General features: G+C 50.1%; 1 protein-coding gene across 2 annotated transcripts in view; it reads right to left on the bottom strand.

The window, feature by feature from the left end:
- The window catches only part of ECE1 (endothelin converting enzyme 1), a 115,189-nt gene that overhangs the window by 56,804 nt on the left and 32,265 nt on the right, over positions 1-26,120 (bottom strand). Inside the window, exons 1-2 of one of the 2 annotated variants that reach the window (XM_060309987.2) lie at positions 373-497; positions 79-165 (exon numbers count right to left, since the gene is read on the bottom strand). In XM_060309987.2, the coding sequence (XP_060165970.1) occupies positions 79-165; positions 373-426 (141 nt within the window). In that variant the 5' untranslated portion in view covers positions 427-497. Of the gene's footprint in view, positions 1-78; positions 166-372; positions 498-26,120 lie in introns of those variants that run through there. The other variant, XM_060309997.1, reaches the window with a different exon arrangement.

The raw sequence follows: 26,120 nt of genomic DNA, 5'->3' as shown, positions 1-26,120 counted from the left end.
GGATTGGGGCGGGGGCGGCAACAGCGCGACTGCCTGGTGGGCCTGGGCTGGGGGCTCACAGAGGGCCCGGGTTCCTACCTGCAGGTGGTTTGGGTACACGTCACCCTCGGAGAGCGAGTCCACCAGGTCCTCCTCGTCCAGCGTAGCCCGCTTGTAGGTTGACATCTGCAAGGCCAAGTGCAGCACGGACTCTCTTAGCGCCTCCATGGCTCTCACGCCCGAATGGGGAAGCGGCCACCCGCCGTCTCCGCTGCCGCGCCCCGCCCCGGCCGGGACACCGAGACCGGCCCACGGACCGGCCCGCGGCGGGGGAGGGGGGTTCCCGCCTCCCTCCGCCACCCCCTTCCCCGCTTATGCAACACCGCGCCTCACCCCCAGCGCCGACAGCGCGGCTGCCACCGGCCACGGCGGCCACAGGCTCCGCATGGTGCCCCCCGCGACGCCCGGATCCTCGCCGCCGCCGCCGCCGCCGCCGCCGCCGCCGCGCGCCCTCGGGTCTGGCCCGGGCGGGCCCGTATGTGAGGCTGGGCCGGGCTTCGCACCACCTTCGCGGGCGGGGCCTGATCGGCGCGGCCGGTTCCCTCCCTGGCCGCGCGGGGGAGACCACCCCAGGGCCGGAGTCCCCGGGGAGATGGAGGCTGCTCCCTTTCCCAGAGATGGGGTGGAGGGGCCTTACCCCAGCAGGCAGGCAGGCTGCTCGCAGCAGCCCCTCCTTCGAAGAAACATTAAATTCCCCTTCAAATAAACCTCTATGGCAGATACCAAAAGTCAGGTATTAGGAAAGTGCCCCTAATTTGGCCTACAACAGTCAAGAAAGAGGTTCCTCACCACTGTCCCTTAGGGGCCCCAAGAGCGGTCTTGCCCATTGGAGCTAGAAAGATTAGGGGGGAGAAAAGAGGTGGTATAAAAAAAGGCACGTGTCTCCCCTCTCATTTCCGCCATCCTCTAGCTCAGGGGTCTTTAAGTCAGAGTTCATGATGATCTCAGAAAATTCCAGAGAACTCTCCTGACCTAGAATGAAAAATGTTACGTGTGTGCGCTTGGGTGGCTGGAGGGGAATCCCATGCTTGTCTCCAGGCTCACAGGTGTGACCTTACCCTCAAAACATTAACAGCTTGGGGCCTAGTTGAAAATCAGGAAGGTGACCCTTCCCTCAGATGTGGGGTGCTCAGGCACTCTCCCTCCCACCCGAGACCCCAGACAACCCTACCCAGCAGTTTCCCAAAGGACCCTCCGTATCCAGTGAGACCTGGGATCCCCCGCATTTATACATTTTTTTCAGCTTTCCAAAGTGCGCCTCTGTTCATTCCCATATTTGACTCTCACAGTCACACATGTGTGAAGGAACAGGCACAGAGGGCTGAGGTGACATCCAGGGTCACAGACACAGTAACAGCTCCTGAGGTCTCCTGGCTTCGCCTTCTGCCTTCTTATAGCCCTCTCTGCAGCCGGAGCGAGCCTTTAACAGGAAATTCTGATCTTGTTACCCTTGCTTCAAACTCTGCAGGGACAGTCCCTTTACCAGTCCCCCATGGCCCCTGCTCACCCTGACCCTCATCTTGTGCTGCTCCCACCTCACTCACTCAGGCCCCAAATTCTCTGGCCCTTCCTCCGTTCCTCAGATTCTTCAAGTTTCTCCTTCCCTCAAGACCTTTATAGCGCTGTTGCCTCTATCTGGAACATTCTTTCCTCATCTCTACTCCTCCCACGGCCGGCTCCTGCTTCAGATGTCAGTTTAAATGTCGCCTCCTCAAATATCCCAACCATCCCAAGTAGACACCCAAATTCTCGATCACGGCACCCCATTTTCCCCTTCATAGTATTTACTGCACTCTGTTATTTATTTATTTATGTTGGTTTTTAGGTCCATCTCCTTCCCCCTCCCCAGAATTGTGAGTTTTATCAGGGCTGGGACCTTGTCTGGCACAGAGAATCCCCATCACCTGGCATACCACAGGTGCTCAATAAACTTAAAATGAATGGTAGAACAATTAGAGGGGAAGTGAAAATTACTCTGGGGAAGTGCCTTTGAATCCCTGTGCATCTAATTTTGCACTGCCCAAAGACAAAGGAAACATGTCTAAGCACCCTGGGAGAGGCAGGGTGCGTGGGAAGAATTTGAATTCTGGGGTCTTCTGCTCCACTCCCACTGGGTGCAGGACTTCCCATTACCCACCCGAGAGAGAGAAAGGGCTCCCAGGCTGCTTCATTTCATGCAGGGCTACAGCTGGGCTTTTTCTGAAATCAGGACTCTCAGCTACGCTAAGCCACAGGTGTTACCTGCCCCAGGAAAAGACCCTTGAAAAAGAAATTCAAGTCACCAAACATCTCTACTGCCTGGCACAGCAGCTACTATTTCCTAGGCACCTAGGGGTATGAGGTGTTTGTCAGTTCTTCTACATCCGTCATCTCATTTAAGCTCTTGGCTCTGAAGCAGGTATTCCTGGCCCCTTTTACAGAACCTGAAACTGAGGCTCGGGGAAGTAACTTGCCCAGGGGTAGTGAAGCAACGGCTCCTCCTTCCATCTCAGCTCAGAGGTCAGCCCTTCCGGAAAGCTCTCCTGACCGTTCTTCTCTGATCCCAAGCAGCATCTGGCCTCCTGTTCTGTATCCTCCGCCTCCCCAAGCCCCCCATCCCATGCTTCCTTCTGCTGAAAGCGCACAGCACCTTAAGTAGGAGAACCTTGAAGGCAGGGGTTGGGTCTCGTCAGGCCTTACATCCCCAAAGGCCTAGTCGGGGGCTGGAGCCTCCACAGGCATCTGAGCGAAGGTGAGAAGCGAAGGAGGAGGCTGGCAGCCCATCCCAGGGGCCGAGGCCAGCCTGTCCGTGGAGGGGTGACGAGGGAAGCTCACATACCTCCCGAGCAGAAATCCAGAAATCCGCGGAGATGAAGAGCTGTTTATTTTTCAGCACACAAAAGATGAGGGGCCCTTCCTGAAATGCTGCCAGCCCGGGGCTGGGGAGTGAAACCGAACCCACCTCAGACGTGGGAATGGCTTAGCTGGCTCTGCCCCATGGGGAGCACAGTGGGCCCCAGTCAGCAAGTGACATTCCAACGACAGGGCAGCCCTATCTCTTACCTGCCAGGTTCTGGGCGGGGCCTTCCACACAATGTCTTGCTGGATCCCCACACCCACCAAGAGCCCCAACCTCAGCAGGTATCACTTCCCTTTTAGAAGGGGGAGGGGACTAGGCAGGGAGAGGGGCTGGGCAGACCAGACACCTAGAATGAGCCACTGGGCCCAATGTATCTCTCCCGACCCCGTGAAGCCCTGTGAGGTGGCGATCACCACCTCCACTTTACAGAGGAGAAGACTGAGGACTGGGGAGGTGGCGGCACACACCGTCCCCCGCCCCTACTGCCCCCCACCCCTGCCCCAAGTCACCTGGCTAGAGAGTGAGATGCCGGGATGTGACCTCACCACGCTGCCTCCAGAGAACCCCAGGCACTCAGCTAGTGAGGGGCAGCGCTGGGCCTGAAACCCGGGTCCTGGCCCCCTGGTCCCGTGCTCTTTGTGGAGGGGGAGCTGCTTCTTCAGGTGGGACCTCGTGGAGTCCAGAGGCGCTGAGTGGCAGGGCAGCCAGCGCCGTTCTCCCTAATTCCCTCATTTGCGGTTGTGGGGATGCCCGCAGCCAGGGAGCTTCAGGGAAGGGGAAGAACCTCTGCTGCTCTGGGGGGAGTCTCTGCCTTGATCTGCTCGCTCCTCTCCCAGCTCCGCTGAGCCCCTGGATGTGAAATGTGGGCCTGGTGTTCGCGTGAGAAGGGCTTGGCGGAGACCAAGAATGGAGGAGTGGGAACCATGGTCCCCAGTCCTCCCGCTACACAGAGAAGGTGAGGAAAGCCCAGCTCTGGAAACCCCACCCTGTGCAAATCAAAGGCCTGGGGTGAACAGAAATGAGAAGTATTATAAATGCTCGTGTGTTTCTGACGACAAAGCCCTCTGGCCCAGGGGCAGGGCACTGGGTGTGATCCCACCGGGGATTTGCCCCGACTATGTTAGTCACTCAGATGGCTCTTGGGGTTGGTTTGCTCAAGGGCGGGGCTATCTTCCAAGAAATCTAGGAGCCCGTCAGAGGCAGCTGTAAGTGAAATTCAGAGGCTTGCGACTCCGTGGCCACATCCTCTGAGCCATTTTCACATTCTGTTTCTAAGTTTCAGCTCCTTAGGGATGCTGCCCTTTGTGGCCAAAGGCCCCATCAGTTCTTGCCTCTCGTGCCAGTAATTAGTTGAGATCTGTTGAATCTTTACATGTCATCTAATACACACTCAGGTTATATGTTAGTTAAATACTTACACTTAACAAGCACAATGATAGAGTGAGTAATAGCTCTAGTTCCAAACCTCAGTTCAGATCCCCACTATGCCACTTCCCAGCTGCGTGAGCCCGGGCAAGTGACTCAGGCTCTCTGTGCCTCAGCTGTCTCATCTGTAAAACGGGGATGAAAATAATAGCACCTCCCTCGTAGGACTGTTGTGATACTTAAATGGTTAATATAAAGTGCTTACAACAGTGCTGGGCACACAGCATGTGCCCACCAAGTGTTACCTGTTGTTATTTGTACCATCAATTCTTATCAAACACGAGGCTCAAAAGCCTGCAATAGATCCCCACCACCTAAAGAACAAAACCCAAACTCCTTAGCTTGGCATTCAAGGCCGCCTGGCAATTGGCCCAAACCTACCTCTCCAGACTCAACCTTTCCACATACCTCTCAGGTGTGTGGCCGTCACCCTGACCCCTGATCTATCCCTCACTCAAAAGGAGTTTTCTGAGACCTTGATGTTTGTCAGGCCCTGTGCGGCAAGCTGAGGGGGCAGCCCTGAGCAGGACTTGGTCCCTACCCTCAAGGGACCTATGTTTCCCAAGACTGTGCCCCCTCCACCCCAACTACTGCTCTCCATGACTGGCTTACCTCCTCCTCCATGAAGTCCCCCGCCTCAGTCAGAGGGAATTATGCCCTTCCCTCTGGTGTACCCCCGGCATAGCACCTGCATTTTGTTCAGGCCTTTCTGTCTCGCTGTCTTTATCCCAGGGATGGACCTCGGGGGGATGGGCAGCAATCATTTTATTTCCCTCCATCCCTGGTGTCCAGCACAGAACCTGGTATATAGATAACTGGTTAATTTGTAGCCAAGATTTTCACCAAGGCAAAGGCATCTGTGAGTTCAGCAAAGAAGAAACAGTGGAGTTTAGTTACTTGATGACCATGTAAAATTCAAATAGGACAACTGTGGGCAAGGGGCATATAGTAAAAATATAGTCATCACTCCTGAAGATGACACCATGTAACATCTATTACGACCATTACATTATCTGTGACATTGCTCAGTGTCTTTTGCATGAGAAATTTCCATGTGATTAATTTCTTTTTAAATTTACCACCAAGTTCTTGGAGGAGTGAACTGCTTCTTAGCTCTTTGATTACAGGAATCACAGGAATTGGCTGAGGAAGCTCACAGCCAGATCAGAAGCTCACCTATGGGCACTTTTCTGGTCTTTATGTTCAGCTTTGTCCTTGTCCACATTTTCCACTCTATTTTCTCTGCTCCTGATTTTTCATTTCTATTGCATATCATTATATTGGATGTGTTTCAGTTATAACCCATCAGGAATCCTCTGTGGAATAAAGTGAATTAGAAAAAACCTGTATCAGGAACATACCTTCCCTACTCTACTCTCCTGGGAATGCAGCTTCAAAATATTTATTCAACAGTGGGAGTGAGGCAATAAAGACAGACCTGGGCCCAACTCCAGGTTCCCTGGCTCATGTGACCATGTCATTTCCCTTCTAAGGCCTCAGTTTCCTCATTTATGAAAAGGTTCAGTGTAAAGATTAAATGAGCTGAAACAAATTGCCTGGCATAGAGTGTCCCACTCCCAAGTGACCTGGCACCTGGGGGACACACTACAGCACCCACCTCATAAATTGCTTTTCTTTATTTTCCTTCGTCACCTTTCCCATTTGCTTCCGCTCTCATCCAGGTTTTCTGATCTTGGCCTTAGTTCAGCTGACATTTGGCGAGAATTTAGCTCTGTTGCTGTACTCCAGGCAAAACCAACTGACTTCCTGGGTGTTGAGGCTAACGTCAGCAATAAGTCTAATTACCAAAAGATAGTATGTACTCTTGATACGATGTGATAAGAATGGTACTTTACCTCTGTGGCTTTCCTCCCCAAAGCACATTACCCCAGTCTAACCCTAAGAAAATATCAGACAAATCCCAATTGAGGGACAACCTATAGAATATCTGCTGAGGACTCCTCAAAACTGTCAAGGTCATCAAAACGAGAAAAGTCTGAGAAACGGCCACAGGCAAGAGGAGCTTAAGGAGACATGACAGCTAAATGTAATGGGGTATCCTCAGTGGGATCCTAGAACAGAAAAAGGACATTAGGCAGAAACTTAAAGAAAAGTGAATCAAGTATAGACTTTAGTTAGTAATAATGTATCAATGTCAGTTCATTAATTGTGACAAATGTACCATATATTAATAATAGGGGAACTGGGTGTGGGGCGTAAAGGAACTCTCTGTTCTATCTTCCCAATAATGCTATAAATCTAAAACTATTCCAAAATAAAACATTTGTTAAAAAAAATAACTGGCTGCCCCCTAAAACAGAAAACAAAGTTGTCGGCACTGACACAAGCCCAGCACTGCCCAGTTCTCAAGGTTCTTTTATACCCTCATCTTATTTGTGTCTCATGATCAGTCACCCTGTGAAATAAGCCCAGGGATCCCCATTTTACAGATGAGGAGACTGAGGCCAGAGAAAGGAAGCAGCTTGCCTGTTAGTGGCAGACCTGAGACTCAAACCCAGATCTTCCTGACCCTCTCAGGGCCTCTTCCTCTTTTTCAGGTTGACCTCTTCTGGAGACTGTAGGCTGCCCATTCGGGATGTGGGAAATAGGGAGGGATATAACGGCGGGGGTGGGGGGCTGGGAAGGGAGATTCCACTTTGTGCCAGATGGAGCTGGAGGCCTGAGCATGGAAAGCAGGAAGGTGGGCAGGAGCTAGGGTGCAGTTAGGAGAGGTTTGTTAGGAGTTAAGGGAGGCCTAAAGGTGAGAAAGACTGGAAGGCCAAGGGCACAGAGCATACATGGGAGGTCAAGGCTGCTAACCACCTCCTCCTGGGAGGCAGCAACCCTGCCGGCCAATGAGTCGATCACCCTAGTCTGGACCAGAGTCCCAGGCTGGGCTCCCCTTAACGTGCCGGCAGTGGGAGACTTGCCTACACATGCCGGGAACTGAAAAACATTCACCTACTTGGCCTGGTGTTGACTCACCTGCCTGGGGGCCCCGGAGGCACTGAGAGCCTTACCTAGTGCTGCCGACGGACCGTGCCTCAGCGCCTGCCGAGGAGGCCCGCCCACACCCAAGCCCCAAACCTGGCTAGCAACCTCTTCCTTCTTCCCCGCGTAGGCCCTCCGACCACACCACCGACCGTTCAGGCCCCCTGCAAGGCTCCTACCATGCCTCTCTCCACCCCACCGTCCTGATGGTCTCCATCTGTCACCTCTGCCCCTCTGTCCAGGCCCACTTGGCTCTGCCCCGCCTCTGCCTGGAAGCCTTCCCTGATTAGACCCCCAGTCCGCCATCTCCCAGCTGGCTCCAGCAGAACCTTCTAAACTAATTGATACGATCCAGTCACTCTCCTTCTCACGCAGGCTTCCTGGAACTGGCAGAAGAAAGCATGAGCCTTGGCTGGGCTTCCAGCACTGCCCCCCCACCCACCCCAGGCCCTGATCGGCTCCTGGCGCCTCTCCAGCCTCTCTCACCCTCCCTCGCATGCTCGAACCTCAGTAAAACATGGTCAGCCCCCTAAACACACCATGCTTCCTCTTCCAGGCCTTTGCATGTCCACCGGCCTCTGCCTGGCCTTTGCTCTCCTCCCTCCCCTGGCTAACCCCTCAGCTCCCAGGCATCTTCCTACAGGCAGCCTTCTTGGACTTTACTGTGACCCTTGCTCTATGCTACCCAAAGGCAGCTACACAGCCTTCTAGCATCTCATCCCACCAGAGTGACCAGCAGCCAAGTGCAGCTGTGTGACCTTGACAAAGCTTCCTGCGCTTTGGTTTCCTCATCTATCAAATGATTATGGCATCCACTCCATAGGGTCTTTATACATATTCAACAAGATGCATAAAGTCCTCAGTCCAGTGCCTCACAGAGAAGCAGTGCTCAGTAGATGTTAGTGTGTGTGGCGGTGGGTTCAGAAAGGGCTGGCTCTTCAGGTCACACTGAAGATGATGGAAGATGGGAAGAGGAGGAACTGGGAGGACCTATGACACGCCAGGCACCGCGCCTGGTCTCCTTGACTCTTCCCGGTTACATAGTGTAAAACTACTGTAATACGAGGAAGGTCTAAAACTTCCCTAAAGTCACACTTCTGGTAACTAACAAAGCCTGGGCTGGAGCCCAGGTGTATCTATTCCCAAAACTTGTGGTTTTGCCATTATGACAAATACGATGTCAGCCCCAACCTGCTCCATCCCTACCACTTCAGGCACCACCTCTTGGCCTGGTTAAAGGGGCTGGGTTGTCCACTCTTACAGCCAAGCACCAAGTTCAAGGCAGACCAGGAACATGCAGCGGGCACTAAGCTGTGCAGGATGACCAGGCTGGGTAAGTCCCAGGCCGGGAAGACCAAGCATGCCCAAGCATTTGTCGATATAATCACATAAAACTTCGGACAAAGCTAATCTGTCTCCCTTAGTGATATTTATAATGGTGATGACTGAGCTGCCCAGTAATTAGGCGCAGCCAGGAAGCAGTTCATGGAACTGGTTATAATTAGTATTTGTGTTACACAGGTGGGATGCTGACGACGGGGATGAGGGGGAGAAGCAGGCGGGGCAGGAAGCCTTGGGGACTCCTTGGATCCCTAAACAGAGGTGGCCAGGGCCCTCGCACTTTGTGGCAGGCCCTGTGCCAACCGACTCCTGTGGATAATCCTGTTTATCTTTCATGATAACTCCATGATGTGGGCCCCATTATCCCTTTTCTAGGGCGAGGGAACAGGTTCAGAGAGGTCCTTTCACTTGTGCAAAGTCACACAGCCAGTGAAGAACAGAGCCAGGGTCCATACAGGCCTGCCCATCTTCCCCTCCAGCCCAGTGATGTCCTAGACATAAGGAAGTAATCAGGACTTGGGCTGGGAGGCAGGAGATCTGTATTCTGGACTGAGTTCCAACACTGCCTTACCCTGGGCCTCAGCTAGTGACTTCCCCTCTGCAGGACAAAAAGAGAAAGTGTGCCTGTCAGGCTGGGAGTGGCTGAGAGTGTGAACTTGGGAGCTAGGCTCCTGGGATTCTAAGCTCTGGGCAAGCCACTTAACCAACTAAGCCTCAGTGTCCTCATCTGTAAAATGGAGACCAGTATTGTCCTCATAGGGTTGTGAGGGTTAAGTTAAAAAACTCAGAACAATGCCTGAATATTATCATCATTTATGGGAAAGGCACATGCTTTGGAGTCAGTTTTTCCATCTGTAAAATGGGGAGGTAGTTACTGGATTCAAACAGTGGTTTGAAAGCATATGCTTTTTAACCCCATAGAGCCCTCTATTTATTATTTTTAGTTAACACATCCAGTTTTTATTTTGTTTTAATTTTATTTATTTTTGAAGTATAACTGACCTAAACACTATGTTAGTTCCAGGTGTACAATATAGTGATTTGATATTTCTATACATTACAAAAGGATCACCACAGTAAGTCCAGCTAGCATCAGTCACCATACAAAATTATTTCAATATTATTGACTATATTCCTCATGTTGTACATTTCATTCCTGTGACTCTTTTATTTTGCCACTAGAAGTCTGTACCTCTTAATCTCCCTCACTTATTTCACTCATCCCCCTACTTGCCTTCCCTCAGTCAACCACCTGTTCGCTCTCTGCATCTACGACTCTGTTTCTGTTTTGTTACATTTGTTCATTTGTTTTGTTTTTTAGATTACACATGTAAGTAAAATCACACTGTATTTGTCTTTCTCTGTCTGACTTATTTTACTTAGCATAATACCCTCTAGATCTATCCATGTTGTTGCAAATGGCAAGATTTCATTCTTTTATATGGCTTAGTAGTATTCCATTTTATATACACACACGCACGCACGCACACGCACACGCACACACACACACCACATCTTTTTTTTATCTTTTTTTTTTTTTTTTTTTGCGGTACGTGGGCCTCTCACTGTTGTGGCCTCTCCCATTGCGGAGCACAGGCTCCGGATGCACAGGCTCAGCGGCCATGGCTCATGGGCCCAGCCGCTCCGCGGCATGTGGGATCTTCCCGGACCGGGGCACGAACCCGTGTCCCCTGCATCGGCAGGCGGACTCTCAACCACTGCGCCACCAGGGAAGCCCCCACATCTTCTTTATCCATTCAACTATCAATGGGCACTTAGGTTGCTTCCATATCTTGACTATTTTAAATAATGCTGCAATGAGCGCTAGAGTGCATATATCTTTTCAAATTAGTGTTTTTGTTTTCTTCAGAAAAATACCCAGAAGTGGAATTGCTGGATAATATGGTAGTTCTATTTTTGAATTTTTGAGGAACCTTCGTATTATTTTCCATAGTGGCTATACCAATTTATATTCCTACTAATGGTGCATGAAGGTTCTCTTTTCTTCACATCCTTGCCAACACTTGTTCTTTGTTTTGATTACTGTAGCTTTGTATTATAGTTTGAAATCAGGGAGCATGATATCTTTAGTTTTGTGCTTTTTCAAGATTGTTTTGGCTATCTGGGGGTCTTTTTTGTTTCCATACAAATTTTAGAATTATTTGTTCCGGTTCTGTGAAAAATGTCATTGGTATTTTGATATGGATTTCATTGAACCTGTATATTGCCTTGAGCAGTATGGTCATTTTAACAACAGTAACTCTTCCAATCCATAAGCATGGTATATCTTTACATTTTTTGTGTGTCTTCTTCAATTTATTTCATCAGTGTCTTACAGTTTTTAGTGTGTAGGTCTTTTACCTCCCTGGTTAAACTTATTCCTAGGTATTTTACTCTTTTGGATGCAATTGTAAACAGGACTGTCTTCTTAATTTCTTTTTCTGATAAATCATTGTTAGTGCATATAAACACAATAATTTATTGAATATTAATTTTGTATCATGCAACTTTACTAAATTCATTTATTAGTTCTAATAGTTTTTTATAAGATCTTTAGGACTTTCTATATATGGTGTCATGTCATCTGCAAACAGTGACAGCTTTACTTCTTCCTTTCCAGTTTGGATTCCTTTTATTTCTTTTTCTTGCCTGATTTCTGCAGCTAGGACTCCCAATACTATGTTGAATAAAGGTGGTGAGAGTGGGCATCCTGTCTTGTTCCTGATCTTAGAGGAAATGCTTTCAGCTTTTCAACATTGAGTATGATGTTAGCTGTGGGCTTGTCATATATGGCTTTTATTATGTTGAGATATGTTCCCTCTACACCCACTTTATTGAGAGTTTTTATCATAAATGGATGTTGAATTTTGTCAAAAGCTTTTTCTGCATCTATTGAGATTATCATATGATTTTTATTCTTCAATTTGTTGATTCGATGTATCACATTGATTGATTTGCAAATATTGAACCATCCTTGCATCCCTGGGATAAATCCCACTTGATCATTGTGTATGATCCTTTTGATGTATTGTTGAATTTGGTTTGCTAATACTTTGCTGAGGATCTTTGCTTCTATGTTCATCAGTGATATTGTTCTATAATTTTTTTCTTTTCTTTCTTTCCTTCCTCCCTTCCTCCCCCCCACTCCCTCCCTCCCTCCCTCCCTTCCTTTGTGCGGTGTCTTTGTCTGCTTTTGGTAACAAGGTGATACTTGCCTCTAAAATGAGTTTGGAAGCATTCCTTCCTCTTCAAGGGTTTTTGGAATAGTTTGAGAAGAATAAGTGTTCACTCTTCTTTAAATGTTTTGTAGAATTCACCTGTGAAGCCATCTGGTCCTGGAGTTTTGTTTGTTGGGAGGTTTTTTTTTTTTAATTATTACTACTGATTCAATTTCATTACTGGTAATTGGTCTTCATATTTTCTATTTCTTCCTGATTCAGTCTTCAGAGATTGTAGGAATCTATTCATTTCTTCTAGGTTGTCCACCTTATTGACAAATAGTTGTTCATAGTAATCTCTTAAGATCCCTTCATTTCTGTGTTGTTGGTTGTAACTTTTCCTCTTTCATTCCCGACTTTATGTATGTGGGCTCTCTTCTCTTTTGGGGGGATGAGTCTGGCTAAATGTTTATCAGTTTCATTTATGTTTTCAAAACCATCTTGTATTCATTGATCTTTTCTATTGTTCTTTAGTCTCTCTTTATTTCTGCTCTGATCTTTGTGATTTATCTCCTTCTATTAACTTTGGGTCCTGTTTGTCTTTTTTCTAGTTCCCTTAGGTGTAAGGTTAGGTTAAGATTTTTCCTTGTTTCCTGATGTAGGCTTGTATCACTATAAACTTCTCTCTTAGAACTGCTTTTGCTGCATCCCATAGATTTTGCATCATTGTGTTTCCATTTTAATTTGTCTCCATGTATTTTTTAATTTCTTTTTTGATTTCTTCAGTGACTCATTTGTTGTTTAGTAGCATATTGTTTACCTCCATTGTTTGTGTTTTTTGCAGTTTTTTTTCCTTGTAATTGATTTCTAGTCTCATAGCATTGTGATCAGAAAAGATGCTTGATATGATTTCAGTGTTTCTAAATTTATTGAGACTGGGGGCTTCCCTGGTGGCGCGGTGGTTGAGAGTCCACCTGCCGATGCAGGGGACACGGGTTCGTGGCCTGGTCCAGGGAGATCCCACATGCTGCGGAGCGGCTAGGCCCGTGAGCCATGGCCGCTGAGCCTGTGTGTCTGGAGCCTGTGCTCCACAACGGGAGAGGCCACAACAGTGAGAGGCCCGCGTACCGCAAAAAAAAAAAATTTATTGAGACTGGTTTTGTGGCCTAGTATGTGATCTGTTCTAGAGAATGTTCCATGAGCACTTGAAAGAAATGTATACTCTGCTGCTTTTGCATAGAATGTTCTATATACATATATCTATTAAGTCCATCTGCCCTAATGTATCATTTAAGGCCAGTGTTTCCCTATTGATTTTCTGTCTGGATAATCTGTCCACTGATGTAAGTGGAGTGTTAAAGTCCCTGCTATTATTGTGTTACTGTCAATTTCTCCTTTTATGTCTGTTAATATTTGCCTTATATATTTAGGTACTCCTATGTTGGGTGCATATATATTTACAATTGTTATATCTTCTTGATGAATTGATCCCTTTATCATTATGTAATGTCCTTCTGTGTCTCTTTCATTTTTACAGTCTCTGTTTAAAGTCTATTTTGTTTGGTATTAGTATTGCCACCTCAGCTGTCTTGTTTGTTTGTTTGTTTTTGGCCACCCTGCATGGTTTGTGGGATTTTAGTTCCCTGACCAGGGACTGAACCTAGGCCCCTAGCAGTGAAAGCACAGAGTCCTAACCGCTGGACCACCACGGAATTCCCCACCCCAGCTTTCTTTCCATTTCCATTTGCATGGATATCTTTTCTATCCCCTCACCTTCAGTCTGTGTGTCTTTAGATCTGAAGTGAGTCTCCTGTAGGAAGCATATATATGGGTAATTTTTTTAAAAAAAAAAAAACCATTCAGCCACTCTATGTCTTTTTTTTTTTTTTTTTTGCTGTACGCGGACCTCTCACTGTTGTGGCCTCTCCCGTTGTGGAGCACAGGCTCCGGACGCGCAGGCCCAGTGGCCACGGCCCACGGGCCCAGCCACTCCGCGGCACACGGGATCCTCCTGGACTGGGGCACGAACCCATGTCCCCTGCATCAGCAGGCGGACTCTCAACCACTGAGCCACCAGGGAAGCCCCACTCTATGTCTTTTGATTGGAGCATTTAGTCATTTACATTTAAAGTAATTATTGACAGGTGTGTACTTATTCCCATTTTTTTTTTGTTGTGTCCTGGTTGTTTTTGTAGTTTTTTGTTTCTTTCTTCTTCTTTTGCTCTCTTCCCTTATGATTTGATGATATCTTTAGAGTTAATGTTTAGATTCCTTTATCTTCTTTTGTGTCTACCTATTCCAGATTTTTGGTTTGTGGTTATCATGAGGTTTATATATAACAACATATATATACACACACACACACACATATATGAATATGATATTTATATGAGTATTTTAAATTGATGATCTCTTAAGTTCAAATGCATTCTAAAAACCTTGCATTTTTACTTCCCCTCCCCACACGTAATGTTCTTGACTTCATATTTTACATCTGTTTGCTTTGTGTATCCCTCATTGTGGATATAGATGATTTATACTACTTTTGTCTGTTAACCTCCCTACTGGCTTTATACGTGGTTGATCTACTACCTTTATGTATATTTGCTTTTACCAGTGAGATTTTTCCCCTTGGAATTTTCATATTTCTGGTTGTGGTCTTTTACCAATTAGAGAAGTTCCTTTCACATTTCTTGTAAAGCTAGTTTAGTAGTGCTGAACTCCTTTAGCGTTTGCGTATCTGTAAAACCCTGTATCTCTCCTTCAAATCTGAATGACTGCCTTGCCAGGTAGAGTATTCTTGGTTGTATGTTTTTCTTTTCATTACTTTAAATATATCATGCCACTCCCTTCTGGCCTGCAAAGTTTCTGCTGAAAAGTCAGCTGATCATCTTATGGGAGTTCCCTTAAATAGTTGCTTTTCTCTTGCTGCTTTTAAGATTCTCTCTTTATCTTTAATTTTTGCCATTTTAATTACAATGTCTTTGTGTGGACCTCTTTGGGTTCATCTTGTTTGGGACTCTGTACTCCTGGACCTGGATATCTGTTTCCTTTCCCAGGTTAGGGAAGTTTTCAGCTACTATCTTTTCAAATAGGTTCTCTGCCCCTTTCTCTCTCTCTTCTCCTTTTGGGACCCCTATAATGTGAATCTTAGTGTGCTTGATGTTGTTCCAGAGGTTCCTTAAACTATCCTCATTTTTTAAAAATTCTTTTTTTTTCTCTTCAGCTTGGGTGATTTCCACTATTCTGTCTTCCACTTCACTGATCCATTCCCCTGAATCATCTAATCTATTGCTGATTCCTTCTAGTGCATTTTTAATTTCAGTTCTTGTATTCTTCAGCTGTTTGGTTCCTCTTTCTATTTTCTAACTCTGTCTTAAACTTCTCACCATGTACGTCCATTCTTCTTCCAAATTCATTGATCATCTTTATGATCATTCCCTTGAATTTTTTTATTGGGTAGACTGCTTATCTCCATTTCACTTAGTTCTTCCTCTTGGGTTTTATCTTGTTCTTTTGTTTGGAACATATTCCTCTGTTGCCTCATTTTGCATAATTCTGTTTTTATTTCCATGTATAAGGTAGGTTTATTACATTTCCCAATCTTGGAGAAGTGGCCTTTTGCAGGAGATGTCTTATGAAGCCAGCAGAACACTCCCACTGGTCACCAGAGCTGTATACTCTAGGGATTCCCCCTCTGTGGGCTGTGTGAGCCCTTCTGTTGTGGTAGGGCCAACTACTGTGGGTGGGGTAGGTGGGGGACCAGTTGGCTACCAGGCCCTGCCTTGTGCAGGGCCTGCTGGCCTGCTGGTGGGTGGGTCTGGGTCCTGTAGAGCCCTTTGTTTTTTGTTTTGTTTTGGTTTTGTTTTTGTTTTTTTGGGCTGCACCATACGGCTTGCAGGATCTTAGCTCCCCGACCAGGGATCAAACCCGGTCCCCTGCAGTGGAAGTGTGCAGTCCTAACTACTGGACCACCAGGGAATTCCCAGAGCCCTTTGTTTTTAAAAACTTAACACTGCAACCCAAAATACCAAAGAGATATAAGTGGAGTTGCCACTTACGCATTCAATGACCCCATACCCTGACCCTGAGCCTGGTTTCCTCAGAGGTTCCAAGGAAGAGAGTTTGAAAAATCCCTCATCTATGTTTCTCTCTGAGAATTAATGGTTCTAAAGCTCTGATATCAAAGTGAGGTGGATGCAGGCAATGGTGGTCTGGGGCTGGGATGGTGTCACCCAGTGTGGGTGGGACAGACTGGGCCACACCTATGGCAGAGTTCACTGGGGCCTGTTGGCTGTCACCATTCAAGCTAGATAGCTGTTTCCCCAAGAGGTGACTGAGAAGCAGGGGAAAGAGCACTGGACTTGGAATCAGGTGGATGGACCCACATTCCAGCCCAGCCACATGGCCTCGGTCAAGTCGCATCACCTCTCTGGGCCTCACTGTCCTCAACTATAAGATGGGCATGATAACATCGTTCTCATCTAGCGACATCAGGACCAAACTGAACCACATGCATGTAAAGGCTTTGCAACTGTGAAAGACTGGCCCAAATCAATATTTTCACTTATTTCTGGTAGATTATTTTCCCTTCCTAAGAGCACAGAGTCTGCAGCCAGACTATGTAGGTTCAAATCTCGATGCCACCATGTACTGGCTGAGGGCCCAGGGTCCAATTATCGAGCCTGTTTCCTCCTGTGTAAAATGACGACATAAAGGAAGGGCTTAGCATAGTGCCTGGCACACAGTAAGTGCTCAATAAGTGTCTGCTGCTCTTGGTGCGGGGAACAATAACTAACGGCAAACTTGCTCCCTAGTGCCCTCATCCAGTGTAGACATAGTTGAAGAGAGGTGAGTGGCTCCTTTTGACCCTGTAAAGCATGCAAGTTCAAAAGCTGTAGTTGAGATTTTTTGGTTCTGCGCTGAAGTGTGGAGCAAGCTTTCCCGGGCTACACTGGGGATATGCCTGTCCTCTGTCCTTAAAGTCCAATTCAATTCAATAGCTGTTTCCTAGAGGTTCTGTGATGCCTGGATATTGAGCACCTATCATATGCCAGGCCCTCACCATAACCCCGCATGGTAGGTAGCACTGTACCCATTTGACAGATGAGGAAACTGAGGTTCAGAGAGGTGACATGAGCACCTCAAGGCCAGGCTGCCCCTTCATGATGCACAGGATCTGGAGCCAGGCCCAGGGGGCTCCCCTGGTGTGGAGGCTGCTGGAAGGCTTGTGAGGGCCCTGGGGTACCAGCCCATGTTACTTGGTGTTTTGGTGGGTAGTGGTGTTCTGGCCTCACCCTGTCATGTCCCTCAGGCTTCCGAAACACTTCCCTGCCAATGAACACAGCCCAGCCCTGCCATGTCATCCCTCCTACAGCCCACGGCCCACGACCCTTTGCTGTGCACCAGAACGGTTGTGAGCACTCTGCATTCATCACTCATTCAATCCCACCAACGACTTTCTGGAAGTGATCTCTACCTCTCTGAGCCCCGGCTTTCTCATTGGTAATATGGGTAATAATAAGAGTACATCTCTCAAAAGTGGGTGTGAAGACCTAATTGGAAAAAAAAATAACGGCAAACACTTATTTAGCACTTACTTCAGGACAGGTCCTGGCTCAGTGACACAGGCAAGGGCCAGAGGGGAGGGTCTGGCCTCTCCCTGTCATGTCCCTCAGGCTTCTGGAACACTTCCCTGCAGTGACCACAGACCTTCTTTCCCCACAACTCCGGGTCCTGAGGAATGCGGCCAAATGGAGCAGCAAAAGCACGGGAGTGGGAGCTAGAAGTCCAGGTCTGGTCCTGGCTGTGCCCTCTCTGGGCCTCAGTTTCCTCTCCCGCGGATGTGCTAGAGGTCAGTGGAAATGCAGCACTGTTCGGCCTGGTGATCCTATCTTCCCCTTTCCAACCTCCCCAGGGGACAGGCTTGTCTGAACGAAGCGCCTGTGGGTGGAGATGCCCCAGCCACCAGCTCTCCGCAGCGGCAGCCTGGCCTGGCCCTGGGCCGGCTGGCTGATTCTTCTGCTGTCACCTCCTCCTCTCCCCTGCCACCCTCTGGGCCTGGGCCCTCTCCCTGCCAGGTTCCTGCTGCTTCTGTCCTTACTTGCCCAGTGCTCCCTGACACCCTCATCAAGCATCAGCCATGCTTCCATCCTTCCAACCCCACCCCTGGCTGCTTTCCCAGCACATCCTAAAATTGGGGCTCCATCAACTGACAGCCAAGGTGCCTGGACCTGAAAACGACCTGTGCCAGGGCAGTCCCAGCGGGTGGGGCCGAGCCTCTCTCACCGCTCGTTCAGGGTGGTAGCACCCTTGGCTGGCAAAGCTGCACCCCAAATGGTATAGCCATCCCAGGCAGCTTCGCCCTCCATCCCCGCTTCTGTAGTGGTTAAGAGCGGGGACCCAGGAAGCAGACAGTCGGGGTTCAAATGCCAGCCAAGTACTCTGTAACCTTGGCCAAGTCACGTAATTCCTCTCTACGTCTCAGCTTACTCATCTGTAAAATGGATGCATTAATAAACTGTTAGGAAGATTAGATGACTTAACAGCATTGAGTACTTAGAACAGGACCTGAAGCAAAGGAACCAGTCCACAAATACCAGCTACTATTGTAAGTAACATTCTGATCAGCCCAAGGCCCAGCGCACACCCTGGCAGTCCACAGGTCAAGGCTGGCCCACACGTGTGAAGTATCTGGCCTGTAGTGTTGTAACAGGTTTCGAAATACCAACATTAAGGAGATTGTACATGAAAATCAGTATTTTCAGCTTTCCTTTAAAAAAGACTTGGCAGAAGAAAAAAAAAAAAGAGAAAAAAAGACTTGGCAGTGCTGGGCCCACATTCTCAAGTGGCAACAGCCAGCTGGAGCTGAGGGGCGGCTGTGCCCTTTGGACCGACCACGAATCCCCAGGGTCCTACAGCCCCCCACCCCTCCCCATTTCTTGTCTCCTCCTCATGGTAGCCCAGGCTCAGCTGCCACTTTTCATCATGCTGGTACTCTACTTCAACAAAGACAAAAGAGATATTTCTTATCATCTTGGCTTAGTCAAAAGTGGGAAAATGATTTCTGTGCGGCTTAAGAATAGGCAAAACTAATCCATGGTGACGGACGTTAGAACAGCAGCTGCCTCTGAGGACAGGACTGACTGGAAAGGGGCACGAGGGCACTTTCTGGGGGAATGCAAATGTTCTGGAAATGTCCTATACCTTGATTCCACTGTGGTTACACGGGTGTCTACAGTTGTCAAAATTCGTCAAACTGTTTGCTTCTGGCCCGTGCATTTTACTCTGTACAAGTGACACCTCAGTAAGAAAAAAAAAAAAAAAAGTGGAAGACTTAAAATGGGTTAGGAGGGTCTCGTGTTTCAAAGAAAACATTGTCTGACTCCTTTGTGGGTGTGAAGCAAACACCTGTGAGTTTAATATACTGACAGCTGGGAAAGAAGACAGAACCTAAGGTGCGCCCCGGGGAAATCAACGCAGTGCCCCTGCTCACATCTGAGCTTGAGACCTACCGTCCAAGGCCACGAATGACTGATCTCAAAGGACTCTCAGACCCATAGTGTCCAACCCAGTAGCCATTAGCTGCATGTGGCTACTGAAATTAAAATAAAATTAAAATGAAGAATTCAATTCTGCATTTGCACTAGCCACAGTTCGAGTGCCCGATAGTCAGACATGGTTAATAGCACAGATACGGAACATTTCCGTATCACAGAGAGTTCTATTGGACAGCGCTGGTGTACACGCTGGCTATGTAGCTGGGCTAACTTCTGGGCCCTAGGCCAGGGCAGGCACTGTGATCACTGCTGCACAGCGCCTGACACACAGTAGCTGTTCAGTAACTGAGCTGAATGAATGAATGAGAATAGAAGCAGCAAATGGCGAGACCTGAGTTTGAACCCTGACCCTGGCCCTCGCCAACTGCAGGGCCTCCAGCAAACCTGCCCTCTGAGCCTCGGTGCTGTCTGTACAGAGGGCAGTAGCGAGCTCTCCCTCGCTCTCAGGACTGGGCACTTAACCCGATGTTCTCGGGGTGCTCAGAGGACCGGAAGCCAAGAAAGGCCTGCAGGGGAACTGATGTACCAGCAGTCCCCCTCTGAACATTCTAGAACAGGTAGGAGGCATGGGAGTGGCGGGAGGGGCGGCTGGGGGCATTTCTGTTTGTTAGGGTTGTTTCTGAAAATGCTCTGGGGTGGGATGGGTGGGCACGGGCAGCGGTAAAGATAAGGCAAGCTGGGCCCAGCTCTGTGGGTCTGAGAGGGAGGGCTGCTGAGCACAGGGCAACATCTGCATTAGCCCCCATGCCCGGCTGCCGGAATCTGAGCTGGGAACCAGCATCGGACACCCACAGACGTGGCTGTGGTCAGGGTGTCTGGTACAGGGAGCCACCGCCATTCCCAGAGACCCCTCTGTCCCCTCAGGAGGTGGACTCCCAGCCGGGCAGGCCGGGATGGGGCCCACCATGCGGGCTGCTGGGAGCAGAGAGGGCTGGGCCCTGAGCCGGGGCTGGCCCAGGGTCGTCTTCCCTGCATCCATCCTTCTCTATATCCAGCCATACAGAGCCTCTTAAGAGCTGGGAATGTCAGCGCTCATCTGTCCATTCATTCATTCAACAAATATTTATTAGGCACCTACTGTGTGCTAGGAAATGGCTCCACGCTTGATGTATATCACTGAATAAGACAAAGTCCTTGCTCTCACGAGCTTGAAGTTTAATAGGAGGGACCCTAAACAATGTTGCTAAGAGTTATTATAATAATAGCATCTAACATGTAATGAGTGCTTACTGTGTGCTGAGCACTGTAAGTGCTTTTTAATGCATTTCTTATTTAATCCTTACAAAAATAATAATATATATTATTATTGACCCTGTTTTATAGGTGAGGAAATTGAGGCACAGAGAGGTTACAGCCAAGATCACCCAGCTCTAAGTGGTGAACTTTGGGATTTGAACCCAGGCAGTCTGACTCTGGAGTCCCTAACCCTAACCAGTACCTCGACTGCCTCATTTCAGAGAGTGACTTGTGTTACAGAGAAAGGACAGCAGGGCGGTGCGGTGGGCAACTCTGCGGAGGAGTGGAGAAGACCTCTGTGAGCAGGTGACACGTCACGTGAAACCAGAATGATGGGGTGTCAGCGGTGAGGGGGCTGCTTCAGGCAGAGGCAACAGCCAGAGCAAAGGCCCGGAGGTAGGACCTAGCAGAGATCGAGGAGCAGGAAGAAGGGCAGTGTGGCCGGAGGGGTGAGCCTTGTCCGACCCCCACGCCCACGCCATCCCATTCTACAGATGAACTAGCTGAGGTCCAGAGGAAGTCCCCTGAGTAAGCTGCACCAGGGGCACAGCCAGGACCAGAAGACAGGCCTCTGGACACTCCTTCCAGAGCCCCGCATGCCTGTGCCACGGCTGCTAAGAGCTCGGTGGTGGTGAAGGAGCCAACTTGGGCTTAGGATGACTGAGGGCCGCTGATGGGCCCTTGTCTCCCTGCACCCAGATCCCCGCCTTCCTTCTAGGTCCAGTGTGTCAGCTCCTGGACTCGCTGCTCAGGTCACCTGTCCCCGTTTGTCCAGCCCAGGCTGCACAACACTGGACTCCCTGCTTTATCACTCCTCTATGTCTGCTTCTGCTGTGCGCAGCAACCCCGAGGGCTCGGAGTTAGCATCGCCACGTCATGGACGGGAAAACAGACTGACGTCAGACGCACTTGGCTTAGCTGTTCATTGACGATGATGTTGAGCAAGTTACGTCACCTCTCGGAGCTGCAGTTTCCCCCACCCCACAAGGAGGAGAGCAGTGGCTTCCTGGCAGGGTTGTCCTGAGTGTCCAATGAGACCCTGGGTGGAAAGTGCCAAGCGCAGGGACAGGCACAGAGCAGGGCTTTCAGAAAGGGCATTGCTCATCGTCACAGTCGCTGATGGGAGGAGGTCAGGGGCACGAGGACAGCCAGGAGAGCTTTCCTTGCACCCCAGGAGACTTTCTGGTTACCTGTCCCCACCCGGTCTACAACTCTGGCTCTAGAGCAAAGAGTTTGGGGTTCTTTGCACCGCTGAGGAAAACAAGCGAGGGCCGGAGGTGGAAGCTCTCTCTGCCTTGCCGGCCGGGACCGGACCTGCTGTGATGGCCAGGCTGTGCCCACAAGGGGGCTGCTGCTCTGGGGCTCCGGGCTCGACAGGAAACGGGAAGGAACAGATAAGCCTTTGGGAAAGGCAGCCAGGCCCAGGGGAGAGGCCCCTGTCCACTTGCGGGTCTGAGCCCACCTTAAGCATCCTTGTGGGGCAGAGATCTGGGCCAGGACAGGAGAGGAGCCTGTTTTCCTAAGACCCCAGTGGGTCACATACCTTCTGGATCCTTCTAGAAACGTGCCTGCCCCGCTCTTGCCTGGTGCCACAATCCAGCCCCTCCACCCACGTGGGAACTGCCAGCCTCCCCCTAGAGCACACCTACTTCTCCACCTCTGGACCTCTGTTTGCGCCGTTTCCTCCACCTGGAGAGCCTCGCTCCTTGCTCTACTCTCTAAGGACTAACCTGAGGCTCAGCCTAAAGGGCCTTTCCTTTGTCCCCAGCTGAAGTCATCCTTCCTCGGAGCTTCAGTCTAACAAGCAAGATTGGCTCCCTTTCACATATCCTGCCAGGGCCCGGACACGGGGGCACAGTTGGAAGCCTTAGTTCCCAGCCTCTGCCCCAGAGGCCACCTGTGTAGGAATCCCAGGGGCTGCTGGGCTCCTCCCTTGGAGGAATGGGAAAGTCCTGTCTCATGGGGGAAAAAATCCCTTCTGTGGAATTGGTGGTAAGAAGGAAGGTGTCCTGTGGTAAGAAGAAAAAAGGTGTCTTGTGGGAAGGGCCAGGAGACCTGAGGGAGCTCTGGCATGTGTTCCAGAAATCCTTGAGTTCAGGGATGAGGCCAAAGAGGCAGGAGTGAGGCTGTTCAGGAAATCTGGACATAGACCAGACCTGGGAACTCTGGCTGTGTGACCCTGGGCAGGTCGCTTAGCCTTGCTGAGCCTCAACCTCCTCACCTGTAAAATGGGGCTGATGCTCCTTAACTCCGTAGGTATAAGGTAAAAGCTGTTGACACACGGGAGATGCCTGACCCTGAGGCAACCTGGAGCTGTGGACTGACGCTGATGCTTCCCAGGGCTCCATTCTCAAAGGCCGCAGCTCGGAGTACTTCTTCCCTCCCTGCCCGCCCAGGGCCTCCCCTGCTGGGAGTGGTTTGAAAACTCTCCAGCACCTTGGCTAGAAGCCAGAGCTTCTTAAAGTTACTGAGCTCCTGCTGAGGGCTTAGCTGGGCGCAGCCAGAGCCCATCATCACAGCTCACAGAAACGGCAGGGCGCCTGGCAGGAACCTAGCCCCAGCTCCTTGCTAGCCTGGGATGCAACTGGGCCAGAAGAGCACCCACGTCCTCTGAAAGAATCCACAGGGCCTTCCCCCCCATCTCTTCCCCATTGCCCAGGCCACACTGGGGCTCTGGGGTCCTGGAGCCACATCCCAAGCATGGGCACTGCAGTTCCACCCCCAATGGGCCACGAGACGTGGAGTTCCACGAAAAGAACTCTGCAGTCAGGGCGTTGCAGTCACGGGGTGGTCACTTCCACTCTGTGATTAATAAAATAACTCCGGAGCCAGACTGCCTGGGTTCAAATGCAAGCTCTGTCATTTACCAGCTATGTGACCTTAAACAAGTTACTTAACCTCTCTGTGCCTTCATTTCCCCATCTGTAAAGTGGTAAAATAATAGTGCGTACCTCACTGGGTTGTTAGGAGGATGTAACTGGGCACTGCCCAGACCTCACCCTCTGCCATCACCCAGGCAAGTCGCGACTGGGCCCTTCCCACCAGCTTCCATTGCCTGGAACAACCTCACTATTGCTGTTTATCCCAAGAACTCCTTTGACACGTGGTTCAAATGCCATCTCCTCTGTGAAGCCTCCTCAGTCAGGCCCCTCAGGGTTGTAAGTGACAGAAACCCAGCTTGAACTGAGTTTTGTAACTCAGTTCAAGCAAACGCCTGGGCTTGCAATGCCTGGGACGGAGGGAGGATCAGGCATCAGGCAGGAGGAGATCCAGTTCAGATGCTGCTGCTGGGGTCTCTCCCTCTGTCTGACCCCATCCCTCAAGTTCCCTCTGTGTGTTACCCTCCTTCTTATCTCCTGAGTTTAGACATCCTTCAGGCCCAGAGAACTGGGCCAGGCTTACGTACTGGCAGCTAAGAGCCCTAGAGAAAAGAACCCTTCTCTCTCCCTGTGTTGAATTATAAAGTCTCAGGGAAGAACTCTGATTGGCCAGGCCTGGTTCGTGTGCCCTCCCTGGGAAGAGGTGGGGCAAGATCCTGTGATTGGCACCCAATTGATAGCACAAGGAGCGGGGGAGGAGCAGTTTCCAAAGGAAGGGGCTGCTGTTAGCAGACAGAGTGGGTAGGGAAGCTGACAGATACAACCCGTGTCCATGCCATCACCCCTGACACCCTGGCCCTGCAAGTTTTCCTTGCTCTGTGCTCCCCTGGCACTCTGCACACCCCTCCACCAGATCCCACCTGCTACCGGATGACAGGACGCCATGGGGACTGGGTATGTGGCTGTGCTGCCCACTGAGCCATGGAATCTTCAAGGGCCACGGCTCTGGTCATCTGGGCCCTCCAGCACTCAACTCTGCCCTCTAATTGTAAGAAACTTTCAACAAACGAGGGAAAAGAGGCTCAAGAAGTAAAAGGGGTCACCCGAGGGGCCAACCTGGATGCGAATCGTCGTCTAGGCTCTTCTGACCCTACCCTGCAGCCTCCTCCCTCCACCCACAATCATCAAAAATCATCTTCAGAAAAACCCTCCTTGACAAGGAGACTGGAACCCATCCCTCAGAAAGCAGGAGATGGACCCCAGACTGGTGCCCTGTAGGGGTAGGGCTCTGGCTTTGCAGTCAGCTGGACTTATGTTCAAAACCAGCTTCTTCCGAAGACACACGTTACGATCTTGGGCAAGATGACAGACGAAGAGAACGCGGACAAAGTATGTGGAGTGAAGCCGGGGCCTGAGGGATGGGGGCTGTTGCTTCCAGAGTTGGGTTCCCTGTTCCTCTCAGGGTAACCAGTGGGTCTAACTGGCTGCCCAGACCGCAGAGTACTGAGAGTCACAGCCCTGGTGCCTCCCCTCGCCCAACGTGCAGGGATGTTCCCAGCGTCCACCCACTCCTCTGTTCACCCACTTATGAGCTCAGCAGGCCTGTCCCACAGGCCACCGAAGGCACTGGCTTCTGGGGCAAGCAGGAAAAAGACCATGTGGCATCGCCCGCCGAAACGGCACTTTTCTCTTATGTCATCACACACATCACCGAGAGGCAGGACAGTGGAGCAGCAGAGCGTGGTGGACCTGGGACCCAGGGAGCCTGGATTCAGATACCAGCTCTGCCTCCTATTACCAGTCTGACTTGGGCAAGTGGCATGACCTCCTGTGCCTCGGTTTATCAGTAAAACAGAGATCATCACAGCACCACTCTCACGGGTGGCTGTGAGGATGAAAGGAATTAAAATATACAAAGCATTCTGACCCTGGTGCTTTTTATTTGAGTCCCTCATGCATCCATGGGGTAAGTACTACCACTGTCTCCCATTTTGCAGAAGATAAAACTGCAGCCCAGAGACAGGCAGTGACTTGCTTGGGTTACAGTGACAGAAAGTGACAGAGCCAGGACTGGGCGCCAGGTCTGACTCTGAACTCCTTGTTGTTCTCTCTCTGCCCCTCTGCTCCCTGTTATTCCCTCCTGGACTCTGAAATCCTGTCTCAGCAGGAAGTGCTCGTCCCCACCTGCCACCACACCAAGGCCTCATGGGAGGGCAACTCCCCAAGTCCAGCCCCAGCCAATCGGGGTGGCCCCTCGGCCAAACCAGATGCTACTGAGCTGGCGTTGCCTCAGTGATCAGGAATGTCCGCCTAACAAAGCCCACCCCAGGCTCAGCCTCCCATCTGGTCCCCATTACCCCCCCTCAGCACACATGTGTCACGCTTCCCGGGGAGCCCGGGAGGAAACGCCTGGTGGGGAGAGGAGGCCTGGCTCCTGCTGACAGTGGGGGAGCGATGGCTGTATTGGCTCCAGGAGACACGAGCTGCCCCATCTGCAGTCTTGGCCCAGAGTGGTGCCCAGGCGCAGAGCAGAGCCAAGGGGGTGGAGAAGCAGGGACAGGGGGGGACGTGACAAAAAAGGGAGTGGAGGGTGACTGCGGGAAGGGAGAGTGCCAGGCTCATTTTCTATGGGAACAAGCCACTCCCCCATCCTGGAGTGGGAAGAGCAAAGGTTTGAGAGCAGAGAGACCTGGGTTTGAATCCTGTAATTTAC

The sequence above is a fragment of the Globicephala melas genome, chromosome 1 (assembly GCF_963455315.2).
Source record: "Globicephala melas chromosome 1, mGloMel1.2, whole genome shotgun sequence".
NCBI classification, from domain to species: Eukaryota; Metazoa; Chordata; class Mammalia; order Artiodactyla; family Delphinidae; genus Globicephala; species Globicephala melas.
Note: the sequence above shows the minus strand (reverse complement) of the source record. Positions and strands in the feature narration are given on the sequence as shown.